The 17,627-nt window shown below is 42.4% G+C and overlaps 1 protein-coding gene across 1 annotated transcript; it reads left to right on the forward strand.

Annotated features, from left to right (window-relative positions):
• The first annotated feature begins 947 nt into the window (after positions 1–947).
• Positions 948–1,275, forward strand: LOC131919950 (NADH dehydrogenase [ubiquinone] 1 alpha subcomplex subunit 3-like). The gene has a single exon (XM_059274378.1). The coding sequence runs from the start codon at positions 957–959 to the stop codon at positions 1,209–1,211; it is 255 nt and encodes an 84-aa protein (XP_059130361.1). The 5' UTR covers positions 948–956; the 3' UTR covers positions 1,212–1,275.
• Positions 1,276–17,627: the final 16,352 nt, after the last annotated feature.

A 17,627-nucleotide genomic window follows, 5' to 3' on the forward strand; every position in this document is an offset into this window, starting at 1 on the left:
ATAGTTGGTGTGCTGTAGGGAAAGCCAACTAGTAAGCCAGAAGGTACCAGAGATTTAAGGATGAGAGAAAAATCACACTCATGCAGGAGCACCCTGGCTCCGCAATGTAACCAGCCTTTGGAGCCTGACCATCACGAAGACTGAATACCAAAGCAGCAGCTCTAAATTTCATTATGACTGGAAACCAGTTTCATGGCTTGACTGCTTGTTGGATTTGGACCACCTGCCAGATTTAACCACTGCCAGCAGATAGCGTTGATAAGGATAACTGCTCATTGGCGGTACTGATTGAGCCCCATTCAGTTGACTACAAGGAAAATCAGTTTTGTGTTAAAGATGAACAAGCTAGACTTACCTTGGAGACCATCAGGACCCCAGGCAGTGTATCTGCCTCTTCCCTCCCTCCCCCAGTCCCTTCCCCCTCCCTCCTTCCTCCCTCTCCTCTCCACATTTCAGTTGTATTTGTTTCCCTTCACCAACTGGCTTCCTCGTCACTTAAATTTAAACCTGACAAAAATGGCTGCTTGGCTCCCAGTCTTCCCATGATCTTAGCTAACTGGCCAAGGCTTCCCTTTCATCTTTTCCTTCTAAACAGCACATTAAAACCTTTGGAGGTCAGAGCACACGAGTCCTGGTAACTAACTGGTTAAACAGGATGGAGGCTGGAATATCCCTGAGTGTGAAGGCAGGAAACCGCCTAGGTCTAGTAGCTGAGGTAGGTCTAGAAGAAAGGGAGTGGAGGAAATAAACAGGGTGGGATTATGTCATTAGAAAACATAATTGCTTAGGACCACAGGGGTCACTGTGATTGGGCACACAAATACCTGGCATCTCCAGGACAAATGGCTGAAACTTTTGTCATTAAGCAAATTTGCTGAGAGCCACCACTTAAAATGAAAATTTCACATTAGTCCTTCTCCATTATTAAAAATAAAATTAGGGCCTCCAAGACCAAGATGGCCGCGAGAATCTCCGCCTTTCTTAAGAATGCCTGGGCGAACCAGCCGGTGCTAGTGGTGTCCTTCTCTATCTGGGGTCTCGCTATAATTATGCCCATAATCAGCCCCTATACCAAGTATGCTGGCATGATCAACAGAGCCACACCCTACGTCTACCCAGTGCCTGTACGAGATAATGGGAACATGCCGGATGTGCCCAGCCACCCCCAGGACCCTCAGGGCCCAAGTCTGGAATGGCTGAAGAACCTGTGAATACTCCTGCTGATGGAAGAGGCCCCCTTCCCTATTGCCCCCCAATAAAAATGTGAAAACCAAAAAATAATAATAATAATAAAATAAAATAAAATTAGAACCAGTTTTAAGTGGCAATTGTCATCATAGTTTTAAAAGGTCTGGAAGCCTCCGGCCCATCTGTGTAAGATCTGGGCTCTTTCAGAAAGCTGTTTATCAGAGAACATCAGTGTGTTTCTTCCAAATTATCCCACCACCAAGAACCTAATCCATTAGATGCACTCTGAAATAAAGTCAATAAACATTGGCTAATGTCTCTCCCCTTTGTTTACAACCTGCACTTACCTCCTGCAGCCCCTAGGTGCTCAGAGGAAAATGACCAGGGCAACTTGGCCCATTTTTTGCATGCTGATTCTTAACACATCCCCCAATTTTCATTCTGATATTAAGAATAATGTTTACAATGTGACAACAACACAGTCACAATTTGAATGTGGCTGAGAGCCATAAAAGCAAGCATCTAGGGCCATCACAGCTGAATATGTGTTGCAGAATTGGTCCCCATGGGATAAAGAGCCCAGGGCTCCATGAGAGAACTGTAGTGTAAGTATCCAGTGGCCTGCAGCTGAACTTACCCCTTGCTGGTTTTTCTCTTATAATTTAAATCTGGAAATGTGCTGCCTGCCAATAGTGCCAAGTCATTCAGCAAAATGCTCCAATGCCATAAAAGCATGCCTGCGTATAAAAAAAAAAAAATTGTAAAGAAAAAAAATAAAGCCTAAGGACTTTGCAAAGGCTGCATTTCAGACAGCCAAGATGCTTCTGCTGAGCAAGCTGCATGCACTATGGCTATGGGTCTGTCTGCAGGGTCACAGCTGACCCTGCTCCTGGCCTTTGTTGTCACTGAGCTGGGCTAGGTCTTGACTTTCTCTCACTAGTCAGGGGCAACCCAGCCAAGCTGGCCTGAGAGCTTCATTCTGACACTCTCTTTAGACTAACTTCACAACACAAGTGCCACTCTGCAGTCATCGGCAAAGCGAAAAACAGACACAAATTATGGGAGGCGCAACTTGTATAATCTGATAAAAGAGTAAAGCAACTTCCTGAGGAACTGCACAGACTATGTTCAAGAGACAACGGTCCTTGAAAAGTAGCGAGGGGCAGAGAAATGGATCCGTGGGTAAAAGACGCTTGTTCTGTAAGCCTAACTCTTGAGTCTGCCCCCTGATCCCACGTCAAAAGCCAGATGCCATAGCATGTACCTTCAATCCCAGCACTACTGCAGGAGATCGGAGGCACAGACAGGGGAATCACCCTGAGGCTTGGAGGCTAGCTAGCCTGGAGTACTCGAAGGAGCAATAGAAAGAAAAAGCAACTTCCCAGAGTTATCCTCTGACCTCCAATCTAGCTCAGTGGCACACGTGCACCAGCACATACACACACACACACACACACACACACACACACACACACACACACACACACTTGAGCTGGTTAAATAGTTGTTTTATCTTTTGCTTTTTAATTTTTTAATACTTTGGTTTTTGTTTTTGTTTTTAGTCTAGCTATCTGTGTACCTGTGGTATACACATCTATAATTATATTATTTGTCTCTTCCATAGCTTTCTTGTTGATTTTCTCTCCTAATTTTTTCTCTACAAAGACGACTCTTCCAGCAGGCCTTCCTTTATTCAGGGCCTTCAGTGTCCCTATTAGTCTCCTGGCTCTGTCACTGCTTCCTAAATCCCATCCTACACACTGTGCTTGGGCCATGAATTATCATATGCATCTTGCCAAGATCCTTGTCATAGCAAACACTCTCACTGACCTCCGAATGTCATTGAGCCCCTTCCTATTCCTCCACTCACCAATCCTCTTTCTGAGCACCAACCTTGGTATCTACCTTACACCTCAGGGCCCTGTGCCTCCAAATTTTCAGTTCCTCCAAAAATGCTTGCTCCAATCAGACACAGGGGCTTCCAAATGTCATTCCCTCTGCTGGAAGTGTCCCCTCCTCTTTCCTTGAACTGTTCCCACTGACACTTCCTCTCAGCCCATATTGCAGTCCCTGGGAACTGTACTCTGGTCCCAACCTCAGAGAGGGCCTATCAACATGGTCCAAGAGCACCACACTTTTTTACTCTGGCTTATAGTTGTACGCAGGTTCATGCAGTCCACTACTGAATGTGCAGCTTGGAACTGAGTTTTCCTTGGTCTCTCCCAGATGCTTGACATCACAGATGCTCAGAACATGTCTACTACCAGCAGGTACATTTACTGACGGTGAAACCAAACCCCACAGGATGATGGACAGTATAGCTTATGTATGGGGTTGGGAGACATGTCTAGAGAAAGCACCTGCCTCTAAAGGCTTCTTGTGTCTCTTTATCTGCACTGAGACCTGGTCTGTCCAAGAGGCCAACTGGTGAAGCAAACAGCCCAAACTCCAAATGGCTAAACTACATAAGAAACCACAGCCTTCATGGTTAGGAGGAACTTCAAGATCTTATTTATTGCTAGGGTTTAATGTCTAACCATCCAATACACTCTAGTTACAGTTTTCTCTGTCATTTCTTACTTTTTTCTAAGTAAACTCCGTCTTAAAGCAATGTTAGATTGTTGCAATGTTGTTCTGAAACTTCCCATACACCTTACATTATGCTTCTCCTGTTATTGGCACAGTGTCAATGAGCCAATTAATCAATATTGATACACTATTAACTAAAGTCCAAACATTATTCAGATTCCTTTCATTTTTCTCTAACGTCTTTTTGATAATCCAGGATTTCATCCAGCAAATCAGATTTCATTTCGTAGGCATTTTCTTCCTATTTCTTTTTTAATTCATTTTATTGGCACTTACTAATTGTAAAAACTAATGGGTTTCATTATGACATTCCAAACGTGTATAATATACATTGATCATCTTTGATCTCCTGTTACTATACCCTGCCCCCACTCTCCTCTCCTACCATCGCCCTTCTCTTACACCCAAGCCTCCCTTATGCTTTCATGTAGTATCTCTACTGTTTGCTTTTTTTTTTTTTTTTGGTTTTTCGAGACAGGGTTTCTCTGTGTAGCTTTGCGCCTTTCCTGGAACTCACTTGGTAGCCCAGGCTGGCCTCGAACTCACAGAGATCCACCTGGCTCTGCCTCCCGAGTGCTGGGATTAAAGGCGTGCGCTACCACCGCCCGGCCTACTGTTTGCTTTTGTTGTGTGTGTATACATATAAATATATAAATACAACCTGCTGAGTCCATTTAGTGTTGCACCTATAGGTATGATTTTAGAGATGATGGCTTAGGATTGGATAACCAATTAAGAGGCTCATACCTAAGGAAAACTAATTCTCTCTCTCTCAGAAACCATTAATTGCCCTTAGTTCTTCATCTAGGGCAGTGGTTCTCAACCTTCCCAATGCTGCAACCCTTTAATACAGTTCCTCATGTTGTGGTGACTCCCCAACCATAAAATAATTTTTTTTGCTACTTCATAGCTATAATTTTGCTACTGTTATGAATTATAATGTAAATATCTGATATACAAGATATCTGATATGTGACCCCTGTGAAAGGGTCAGTCAACCACCAAAGGGGTCACAACCCACAGGTTGAGAACCACTGGATTGTGGCATGAGGGTTTTCCCCCCACCCTCATCTTTGTTGACATGTCAACTGGGGTTGGCACTGTTCAGGTCTTGCTTATGCAACCATGCTGTTGAGATTTCCTGGGTACATTTTCCCTCTTCTATATCAAGGACACAATCTCACAGCAGATGTTCTGATCCTCTGGCTCTTATAATCTCTCCATCCCTCTTCTGCAATGCTCCCCAAGCCTTAGGTGTATCATTTGGGCCTGGGCACATACAGTCCATTGTTTTCTGCTTTTTGACCAGTTGTGGGTTGTTGTAATGGTCTTCACCTGCTGCAAGAGAGGCTTCTCTGATGGGGGTTGGGGGTGGGGGCTGCACTTATCTGTGGATGTAAGGACATTTAGAATGCCATTAGGAACCACACAGGTTGGAAAGAACAGCAGTAGTAGGTTCTTCTCTAGGTTCCAGGGCCTCACCAGCCATGGGGAGTTGGCTAAGTTTATAGCTCCAGGAATGAATTCCTCCTAGTGAAATGGCCTTAAGTCTAGTTAGAGAGCTGCTGGTTACCCCCAGGATATAAACGCCACTATTGCACCTTTAGATATCTTGTCACGCTGGTCATTGTTGTGGTTCAGAGGCTTTACAGCTGGGTAGGACTGTTGGTAGTTTTTCTCCCTTGGCGGCTCACATAGCACCTTCAGACACTATGGGAGCTAGTCCTCAGGGAAGAGGCTTCAGGTCAGACCAACTCAACTCCTCTAAGTCCTCTGTCCAGCGTTTATGGTGTCTTCAGCAATAGGGACTCACTTTCAAATTCTGGGAGGTAACCACAGACAATGGCAATAGCCAGTTTGTTTTGGGAGATCTCTTAGACTCCTGGACCCAACAATTTGAGGTTTCTCATGCCTGGGACTAGAGATTTTGTTAGATAATCTATGGCTTTTTTTTTTGGGGGGGGGAGCAGGAGAGGGCTATCAATCCTGTCTTAGTTAGGGTTGCTATTGCTGTGATGAAACACACTTGGGGAGCAAAGGGTTTATTTGGCTTACACTTCTATCTTTCTTCATCACTGAAGGAAGTCAGGACAGGATCTCACACAGGGCAGGAACCTGGAGGCAGGAGCTGATGCAGAGGCCATGGAGGGGTGCTGCTTACTGGCTTGCTCCCCATGCCTTGCTCAGCCTGCTTTCTTATAGAAACTAGGACCACCTGCTCAGGGGTGACACCACTCACAATCGGCTGGGCCCTCTTCTATCAATCACTAATTAAGAAAATGTTCTATGAGGTTGCCTCCAGTCTGATCTTATGGAGGCATTTTCTTCGTTGAGGTTCCCTCTCTCAGAGAACTTTAGCTTGTGCCAAGTTCACATAAAGCTATCTGGCACAACTCCTAATGATGTAACTTCATTTGTATATATATATATATGTATGTATGTATGTATGTACATATATATAAAAGTACACTGTATGTACTTTTAAGTAAACATAAAATACTATGCCTCCCTGAGGTTTTTTCAAAAATCCTTAGTGCTATTTATCCTCCTTCCTCCCTCTCCCTCTCTATTATCGATGCTCCCCAGTTAAAGTCCTCCCTGTTTTTCCTATTTCCCTCTTCCTATCACCTGTGACCTGCTACTCCCCTCTCTAAAGCTCCTTTCCCCAAGTCTCTTTTACTTTCCTGGTTTCTGTTGTTACAGTGGGTTATGTACTTACATCTGATGATTTGGAGGCCAGAACTACCAATGAGAGAGAACCCGTGGTAGTTGTCTTCCTGGGTCTGGGTTATCTCACTCAGTATCCTATTTCTAACTCCATCCATTTTTCTGTCAATTCCATGGTTTCAGTTTTCTTCACAGCTGAAGAATTCCATTGTGTATATGTGTGCGGTCAGGTTTCTTTAGGATGCTCTGGGTTTCTCAGACTTCATTTGCTTTTGGTGAACTTCATTTTAAGGCTTACTGGTCAAGTGTTTTATACTGTTTTTAACTGAGCTGCAACTGACAGGCCATCCAACATATCTATCGAAGTATGGCGTTCAATAGATTTCGGCACATGCACCATACTGTGCCACCATCATCACAAAATACCTTCATCGCTCCAAAAGAGACCTCAGTAACAGCAGCTGCTCACTTCACTGTTCTGAAATCCGTACCAACCATTGTAGATTTCTGTTCCAATAGATTTGCCTAATCTGAAATATTCAGATAAGTGGAATGCTACAATACATAGCCTTTTGTGTCTGCTTTCATGTTTAATGTATTCTGCATTAATTAAGTACTGTACCAGTACTTAATTCCTTTTTTATACTAACATACTATTCCATTATATAGATACACAATATTTTGTTTATTTCTTCATCATCTGACAGACATTTGGGTTGTTTCCATGTTTCCAGAATAATGAGCAGCCTATGAACACTGTGTGCATTACTGTGTGGATAAATATTGTTCTTTTTCTGGCTGTATCTAAAAGTGTAGTTGCTAGGTTGCGTAGTACTCTGTTCAAATTCCTGAGAAACAGTCTGGGTTCCAACGCAGCTCCATTTCCATTTCTCCCGGCAGTGCACACGGCTTCTGACTTCACAGGCTCTCATCAGCAAGTTACTGTCTTTATTCTCACTGTTCTCCTGTGTGCTATAGCTGTGATGTTTTTCACTCCTCATTGTCAAATATGTTCAGCATTTGTCTGTGTCTTTATTAATAATCTGTATTCTTCTTCAGAGAATGATCTATTCAAAAGTCTTATACACTTTATTTGGGATATTTGTATTTGGTTTGTTAATGGTGCCTATTCCTTATATAGTCTCAATTTGCCTTTATTGGATGTGAAAATACCTAGAAATGTTTTTCTCAATGAGGGATTTGTTTTCACTGTCTTTTTTGTTTGTTTGTTTGTTTGTTTGTTTGTTTGTTTGTTTGTTTTTCGAGACAGGGTTTCTTTGTGTAGTTTTGGTGCCTGTCCTGGATCTCGCTCTGTAGACCAGGCTGGCCTCGAACTCACAGAGATCCACCTGGCTCTGCCTCCTGAGTGCTGGGATTAAAGGTGTGTGCCACCACCGCCCAGCTGTTTTCACTGTCATGATAGTGTCTTTTGAAGTTCAAAAGTTTTAATTTTTATTTATTCCAGTTTACATATGCTTCTTAGCTTGCTTGTACTTTTGGTGTCCTTTCTTTTTATGTTTTAAATTTAATTTTTTATTATTTTTAAGTGTGTGTGTGTGTGTGTGTGTGTGTGTGTGTGTGTGTGTGTATTGTCTGCATGTGGGTAATGTGTACATTAGTGTGGGTACTCACAGAGGCCAGAGGTGTTGGATAATCCTGGAGCTAAGTTACAGGTAGTTATGAGCTGCCTACCACCGGCGCTCTATACTATGGGGCCATCCCTCCAGCCTTAAACTGTGGGGCAGTCCCTCCAGCCCCTCCTTCATTTTTTTAAGTTGCATTTACTTATTCTCCCCATCTCTGTTGTGTACATGTGTGCGATGTATGTGTGTGTTACATGTGTGTGGTGTACACATGCATAAGTACATGCATAGATATAGATGTGCATGCACTTATGAGGGGGCTACAAGTCTATAAAGTTCTACTTTATTTTTGGAGATAGAATCTCTCATTGAACCTGGAGCTCACCAATTTGGCAAGACCAACTGGGCAGCAAGCTCTAGGGAGCCTCAGGTCTGGCTTCCTGGATTACTGGTTTGCCACACCACCAACAAAGCTGAGATTTTGATAATGAATGCACTAAAATTATAAAACAATCTTTACAATAATATGAACCTAAGATGCCCTGCCTGCCTTTTACTTAGGCTTCCCTTAATTTCTTACAACAGGGTTTTGTGGGCTTAAGGGTGTAAGTTTTGGACTTCCTTTGTGAAAATCTTCCTAAAGTATTTTATTATACTTGATCCTCCTTAAGTGAAGTGACTTTGTTAAATTGTTCTAGACAGTTCATTGCTACTATATAGAAATAGAAGTGATTTTTATATCCACCCTGTGGCCTATAAATGTAATGATCTGCATTATTAGGTCTCTGTATTAGTTTGCTTTTCTATTGCTATGGTAAAACACCAGGACCAAAAGCAACTTAAGAAATAGAGTTTATTTTGGCTGATAGTTCCAGAGGAGTGAGAGAGAGTCCATCATGGTGAGTGTCAGGAGTGGGGGAGGGCAGGGCAGCAGGCAGAGTGGGAAGCTGAGAGATCACATCCTAACTGTAAACACAGAGCAGAGAAAGCAAACTGGGGGTGAAGCTAAGAACTCTCAAAGCCCACCCCCAATAACTTACTTCCTCCAGCAAGGCTACACCACCTCCCAAACAGTGCCACCACCTGGGGACCAAGTGTTCAAATGCCTGAGCCTGTGGGGGACATTTCTCACTCAAACTACCACACTTAATCATATTTACAGATTCCTTAGGGTTTCTAAACACAAGACCATACCATCTAAAATTACATCATTTTAATTCTTTAAAACCAGATGCGAACTATTCCCCCTGACTAATTGCTCTAAATAGAACTTTCAGGGTGTCATCGAATAAAAACAGTGAAAATGAGCAAATTTGTCTTATTTCTGACTTTGAGAACAAGTTTTCAACCTTTCACTGTATATAATGTTAGCAATGGGATTTTTATGGAGGTTCTTCATCAGTCTAAAGAAGTTTCCTTCTATTTCTAGTTTATTTCATAACGAAAGGGTGTTGAATTTTATCAGATGTTTTTCTGCCTGTACTGAGATGAAACATGCCTTTTTTTACTTTATTCTGTTAATATGATGCATTGTGTTGATTAATTTTCATATTATATCATATCATTTCTTCCTTGTATCCCTTGGATACATCATATCTGGCAATGAACCCTTTGTACATGTTGCTCAGTTTGGTTTGCTTATATATTATTAAGGTAAATGCATTTATGCTCCTAAGGTACACTGAATTACCAATCAAAATTACCTACCAAGAAATGCCTTTGTGTGTTACTTAAAAATCTTTGAGTTTTGTGACTTTTTGTGTTCACGATTCTATTCCACTGTGGTCACCAAATAAGCTTCTTCATTTTGTTTAAACTTATCTATAGTAGTTTTATACCAATAAATATATGGCTTGACATAAACTCTACCACAGAGAATAGTCTAATGCACTTAGGAGAATGTGTATTCTGCTGTTGTTGGCTAGAGTATTGTGTACATGCCAGAACTATTTGTTTAATAGTGTTATTAAATCTTTCTATGTTCATATTCTGCCTAATTGTCCTATTCAATATTAATAGGGTAGTAAAGTTTCTCACTACTTTCTTCAATTTTTCTGATTTGATCCATTTTTACTTTGTGACTACATTCTTAGATGCCCAAATGTTTATGATTTTTATGTCTTCTTGATAGGTTGACTTTTTGACCTCTTGTGAATATGTATGCAGGTATGTGTTCATATTCACATGTGTGGTGGTTTGAAAGAAAATGGCCCCCAAAGGGAGTGGCACTACTGGGAGGTGTGGCTTTGTTGGAGTACGTGTGGTCTTGTTAGAGGAAGTGTATCACCGTGGAGGTGGGCTTTGCGGTCTCATATATGCTCAACTTAACTCAGTCCACTTCCTGTTACTTTCTGATCAAGATGTAGCTAGCACTGTGTCTTCCCGTATGCCTCCATGCTTCTCACCATGAATGATAATGGACTGAACCTCTGAACTGTAAGCTGCCACCTTAGTGAAATGTTTTCCTTTGTAAGAGTTGCCATGGTCATGGTGTCTCTTCACCGCAATAAAACCTAACTAAGACAACATATATATGCAGGTGCATGTGTGTGGAACCCAGATGGCAACTGTCATTGGCTGTCATTCTTCAGGAGCCGTGCACTTTATTTTTAGAGACAGCATCTCTTACTGGAACCTGGGTTTGCTAAGTCAGGATGGTTGCCCAGCCAGCTCCAGGGATCCTCCTGTCTCTGCCTCCATAGCACTGGGATTGTAAGTGCATACCACCATGCTCACTTTCAACCTGGATGGTTAGGACTGAACTCAGGGCCTCATGCTCACATGGCAAGCATTTTACTGACTGGGCTATGTCCTTGGCCAACCTTCCAGTCATTACCAAACACCCTTTGTATGTGTTACTTTTACGGATGCTCTTGATTTTGTCATTTGAACTTAAAACAACATCTAGTGTCGTTTTTTACTTTAGCTAGGAGGATTCCTTTCAGTATTTCTTACAGGAGAAATTTTCTAGCGATAGCCTGTCTTGGTATTTTGTGTATCTGGGGCTACTGTGTCTTCATCCTCATTTCGAAGGAGGGCTTTGCACTTGGGCACTGTTTATGTCATTTCCTTTTTGCGTGATCCCGAATGACCCATCTTGAAGTTTGTTCATTCTGCCTTCTGTCTGTTTTAACTTGCTCAGTCTCCTGGCAAACATCTCATTTCCATTATTGTATTTTCACCTCAACCATTTCTATTTAGCTTTCTTCTTTAATTTTTGGTGGTATTGGGGTTTAAGCCCTGGGCCTTGCACATGCTAGACAAGTGCTCTACCACTAAGTTATGTCCTCTTCTTTATTTTCATTTATAAATTATATCTCTTTTTTATAGAATCTTACCCTGAGTTAGTGTCCTCACATGCTCCTAGGTTCCCTGGGTGTATTTAACTGATTCAGAGGAGTTGTCTAGAGAGCCCACACTCTGGGCTTCTTGGCATTCCACATCTAAGGACGCTTCTCCTGCACATGGTATCTGCTTTCTCATCTCCTTCCATGCTGTTCAAGTTTCTGTTGAAAATGGAAGTTTTACTTCATACAAGAGAACTGTGGAATATAGACTCTCCCCGTTTCCTGCAATTTGTGGTTGCTGGTATTTGTTATTTCCGGGACCCGGTTCAGTGACTTTTGAAGCAAATTTCATGAGGTTTGTATTCACTGTGGGCTTCATTGGCTGTTTGGAATTGATGTTTTCTAGTCGGTGCTGAAGAACTATGTGTATGACATGATTTCAGCACTCAGTGGAGGCGTTCACAATGCTGCCCTCCCCCTTCACTTCCTGATTGTACAACCTTCATGATTAGGTAGAGGATGTAAGAATCAGAAGTGAGATCTCTGAGGCTTTTCTCTGTTGTGTGAGATCATCGTGCACAAAATCCTGAGAATCTATGTGAGTATTTTTTTAGACTTCCAGAGACATGTTGGACATAGTCTCTGAAAGGCCTCTATGGATGCATCAGTCCCCAGATTGTTTTGTTTTGTTTTGTTTTTCTGCCTTATGGTTTGGCCATTGTTTACTACAATTGGTATTTATCAACCCAGGAATCTGAAGTTTCAGTGTTTGTCTCTCAATGTTTTGGGCAAAATTGCCAGGGAAAAAGCTGTTCATAACAGGTGACACAGGGCACATGAAGACAGGCTTTCCAAGAAAGCACCAGAAAAGTCAGATAATGACATCTCCAGGACCGAGACTGAAGGAACTAGAACCCCATTCTGCCCTTTCTAGTAGCTAGAATCCTGCTGGTTTCACTGTATTGTGGGCTGTTAATTTCCAGGGTCGCCACGAGGAGGGGGAATTGGATAGGACAAATTTAAACGTCATACGGCTCTCTGTTCTTACCAAAATGCAACCATTTTCCTAGAAGTGTTTGTAGCCACGAAGTTCAGTAAGTCACAAATAAAATAAATATGCACATATGTGGACACCAATCAAGTTGCTGAAACCCATTAATAGAAAGAATCCAAAACATCCAAGGAAAAGTGCTGTATCACAGAAGGTGAAGTACCAAAAGCATCATGTGTGACATTTGCTGTGTCACAAAAGATGAGGTACCAAAAACATCAGATGCTACAATCCCAGCACTTGGAAGGTAAGTTCACAGCCAGCTGCTACAGAGCAAGCTCCAGACCAGCCTGGGCTACTGATTTCTAACCATAAATAATGGAGTACATTAGAGCATTGTAGGAAAAATTTACAACCTAAATTCTATAACTGATTTTTAAAAAAGTATAGCTCAACAGTAAAAATTGAACAAAGATGGGTTTTCAGAAAAACCAAATCCAAAATAATTCACTGCAGTAGACCTTCGGGTGGAAGAGAGATATATGAGTAGCATAATGACCCTCTTCTAATTTATGACTCCATTAAAAGATAACAGATTGTTTAAAGAAAAAGTAATCACTGTGCATTGGGCAATTCATACATTGCTGTGCTTCCCTCTTTGTGGTTTCTTTTAATAAAGCATGCTGTGGTTAATAGATGTACACTCTCAGGTGAGACTGCAACAGAACAACTTTGAGCAAAAAGGAAAAAAAAAAACTAAGGACAAATTCGTGGGAAGCAGATAGACTCTGAATACACTTCAAGACACCTGTGCAGTTTTCTCTCTCAATGACAACAGTTACCTTACACCTCTCTGCCTCTCCAAAATATCTCTTTCAGAGTCAGTTACACACACACACACACACACACACACACACACACACACATGCACACGCACGCACGCACGCACGCACACACGCAAGCACGCATGCACTCACGCACGCACCATGGAACTGCTCAGGCTCACCCAGGGTCACTCAAGACAATGCCAGAATTAGAATTTACTCCTCTTCTACCCTGAATGGGTGGATAAAGACAGCCATAAGTTATTAAATGAAAGCCCTATGCCAGAGGTTGGCTATCTGCCTACAAACTATTGAGTGGGGAGGCCCCTGAGATCTCCAAAACAATAAGAGAAGAGCAATTGCCACTGCTATTGGTTGCCCACCAGAACTTGATGGCAAGACCCTACTGCTGAAGACTGATGCTGGGCTGGACGCTTCCTCCATGCTGGCTGGCCCTCATATTGCTGGAAGGTGCTATGCAGACGGGCTGGGACCACATTTTCACCAACCTTCTGACTCAGCTGGGGTCCTTGCACACAATATGACTGACTGACCAAGCAAGATGTGCCCACTGGCACAAGAGCGACAAGTGTGTAGCAGGGATAACCAACACTTTGTGTTCAGACTCAGGGACCATTTAACAGGAGGGAATTCCCCCCTGGTGCTATAAACCCATCCAAACCCCATGACTGAGTCGGTCATGGGCCCTAGTGGGGAAGCTACTGCTATTGTTTGGCTCCATAGATGTGATATATATGTGTGTGTGTGTGTGTGTGTGTGTGTGTGTGTGTGTGTGTGTATACATATATATGTGTGTATATATACATATATATGTATATACATATATATGTGTGTGTATATACATGTGTATATATATATACATGTATATACACACACACACACACACCCTGCTGACACTAACTCAGTGTTATTTATAAAATGGTTCTCAAAGTTGTTCATGTGAGTTTCAAAAAAGTAATGCCATTTCTGCAAAACATGAAATATTAATATATTTAGATATTTGAAAGTTAATATGCTATGTCTAGTCAGCTACTGAAGAATTCTAGAATTCTGCTTGTACTAGATCGAATTCCTAAACTAAGACACACATATATAAAATGCTAGACAAAAATATTCTTATAAGAGTAAAAGGTTCCTATTCTCCCAACACCTCTGTGCACAGCATCTTGTGCCTGTCAGACAACCAGCATCTTCAGACACTTGTGTCAGGTACCGCCCTGAAATTCCCCTTTACTCCCAGGAAAGCATCTGGGCAGTACTTGACTGAGGCTGAACTCAATCCTGATCCTTAAGGAGATTTTTCAGAAAAAGACTTTTCTTAGTGTTATGGTCACCTAAGAATAGGAAGACGTTTGTTGTTGGCCAGCACTTCATTTTAGAACAAAAATGCTTACACACGGCTCATCCCGTGATTTTAGGGAAACACTGCTTCTGACTGGATAGCCTGGGGTTAGCCTCCTTTCTGTGACAGGGCTTTGCAATGCTTCTCTTTTGTTAAAGTGAAAATGGCCTTGGAGGAAAGACTATTGACTTCTCACTATGGCAGTGGTGAGGGCCCAGTGTGAAAAGCCTACCAAACTCGGGATCTCTATGGTTCAGGACACACTCCCTCTGCATGCTTCTTACCACGACAGGGACCAAAATACTTAGTACTTTATCTCCAGGAAATGTCCACCTTTCTCACAAGGGGCCTGAGGAGTCACAAATCACCCCACTGAGAACCACAGCCAACTGCCCTACAGGCAAGCTTCTGCTTCAGAGATACGATGTGTCTGACATCTGGTTCCAGTTACATCTAGGGCAGGGAAAGCGCTGGACTTTGATTTCATCCTGAGGTTTCCTAAACAAGAGGAATGTGCGAGATGGAGCACCTGTGTGTCTGCTGAGCATTGAATCAGTAAGCTGTCCTCACTAAAGCCTTTGACTAATTAAAAGTTGTATCACTGTATCCAGACCTAGTGGCAGAAATACCACCTAGCATGTTCTTTAGATATACGCATGCAACATAGTCTCTAATGCATATAAGCATATGTAACTGTGCCTTCAAGAATATGATACTTCAACCTCAGGACATATACCATGTCTGGGAAACCGATAGAATTCCTTGTTAAACCTAGACAGAATTCAAGTATTTCTACACAATATGAGAGTTCGGAAATTTACTTTTTAGTGACTACCAAAATAAATCTTGTGAGGCAAGTAGGCTATGTGAAAATAAGTAAATCATAGGGTTTTTTAACATATGTTTGTTCAAAATCAAGGGAAAGTCACATAATTCACAATGCATTCTGACCTTAGAAAGTTTCTCATCATCATCTAACATATGTGGTTTTATAAAAACAAACTCCAAAACAGAAATAGGACAGCTTTTAACTCAAAAGTGTGTATGGTTCCATGGCTAAAATTAGTAGAAAAGATTTGAGCTTGGACCGGCTGTCATCTCCTGGGGACAGAATTGGTTATGCTTCCTGAGCTTGCATACTGAAGAGCTGTACTGTGTCTGAGACTTTTTACAAGAATCAAACAAAAACTTAAAAGAGAAAACCCCTCTTCAGGAGGTTTTACAATGTTTTAAAAATTGCATTGTACATTCTAGACATAATTTAACCAGTTTGCATTTGTGCCGTGCCTTCCCGTACATACCCACTCTCAAATGCTATTTAGGAGCCCAGGAAGGCTGTGTAAGAACGCGCACAGCCGAGTGTACACACTCATGAACACGTGGCATGCCCGCTCCCGGCCCTCACTTTCTCCACGTCCCAGCAGACAGGGTCCCTAGGGACCTCTGTGCTCCAGTCTGGGAGGGAGGCCGCCTGGCACAGCCTCTCCCAGGGTGGGAGGGGAAAGCTGCTGACTCATAACCCAGGCGAGATGGCTGCTCTCCCTCCCCAGTCCGGCGGAGACAGGCACTCTGTGAGAGTGGAGAAACTGTCCTTGCTCTCTCAGGAACAAAGTGGGAAGGAACACCCCCAGGCCCAGTGTTCACAGCGGGCGGGCGGGCGTGGAAGAAGACGGAAACCAGAAGCAGGGAGAAGAAGGAAGCGCAAGAGCCGACCTTCCATCCTTGCCTGGTGTTGGACTGGAAAATCCCCTGCCCCGCCCCCAGTGGGACGCGCCTGTCCCAAGTGGCAGCCGGCCCAGCAGGTCCCTGTGAAGGCCTTCGGCCAGACTCTTATAAATGTGTGTTTTTAAAACCAGTTTCTCTTCCAAAACCTCTTCACTTTCTCGATCTTGTCATAAGGATGAGCAGCTTGAGAATGCACTTAAAGCCTTCTTCGCTTGTCAACCGGACTCTCAGCCACCGCTCTGTCCTGGGTGAAAATCTTTCATTCTGAGCGATACAGAACACAAATTCAGCATTAACAATAAAATAAAAGGTCTCTCCCCCTCCCCAAAGCAGTTGCATGGTTCTAGTTGTAAATTGTGGAAAAGCAAAACTACTCCATGGTGGGCAAGACGCAGGACAGCTGCCTTGGAGGCACGGGATGGAGCATTCTGAAATGATGACGACGTTCTGTGCCAGTCCTGATGAAGGTTTACAGCTGTGTGCATTCAATTTTTTTATCATAATCCTTAGTCCACTGTGTATGCGTACATTTCATTATATGTAGGTTTTTTTAACTTCAAAAGGGAAAAACAGAAATATTTAGCAGGAGTTAAAGACGTGCATGCCAAAATGGCTTGGGATAAAGTGTTTTTGAAGTCTACAAAGTCTACTTTGAAACATATCCCAAAATAAGAAGTGTTGACAAATGGATGGGTTGGGTTGACGGATCTGTTTGTGATAGAGTCTGTTAAAATGTCAGTTATGGAGGAAAAGTGGTGCTCCAGGAGGGTTGTTCATTGTGGAATTCTTTCAGCTTTCCTGTAAATTCAAAGATTTTGTAATAAAAAGATTGGCTGAAAGCACTTCAGAATTGATACTGAATTTGGGTTTCATTTTAGTGTATCTTTATGAAGAATATAGGTGTTAAATCTGGCTCATATCTATGCGAGACCCATGCACAGATACATACATGTGTATACACATAGGCCACAGATACATATAATTCATATATTACATTACTGGAATGATTTAAAAGGCATGATGTGGCCGGGTGGTGGTGGTGCACGCCTTTAATCCCAGCACTCGGGAGGCAGAGCCAGGCGGATCTCTGTGAGTTCCAGGCCAGCCTGGACTACGGAGTGAGTTCCAGGAAAGGCGCAAAGCTACACAGAGAAACCCTGTCTCGAAGAAAAAAAGAAAAAAAAAAAAAGCATGATGTGAAAAAATTAGGCCAACGTTTTATTTTCTCTCTCTCACACACAGACACCTGTTAACGTGAATGAGAACTGATTCGCTCTCTGTATGAAAAAGCACTGTAGATATTTTGGGGACCTGCTACACAATGTTACACATAAGGTTACAAAAATAGCTCCCCTGCTCTGCTCATGCATGACACTTCCACACTGCCAATTCTCCTAGATTAAATTACAA

This window comes from Peromyscus eremicus, chromosome 9, assembly GCF_949786415.1.
Source record: "Peromyscus eremicus chromosome 9, PerEre_H2_v1, whole genome shotgun sequence".
NCBI lineage: Eukaryota > Metazoa > Chordata > Mammalia > Rodentia > Cricetidae > Peromyscus > Peromyscus eremicus.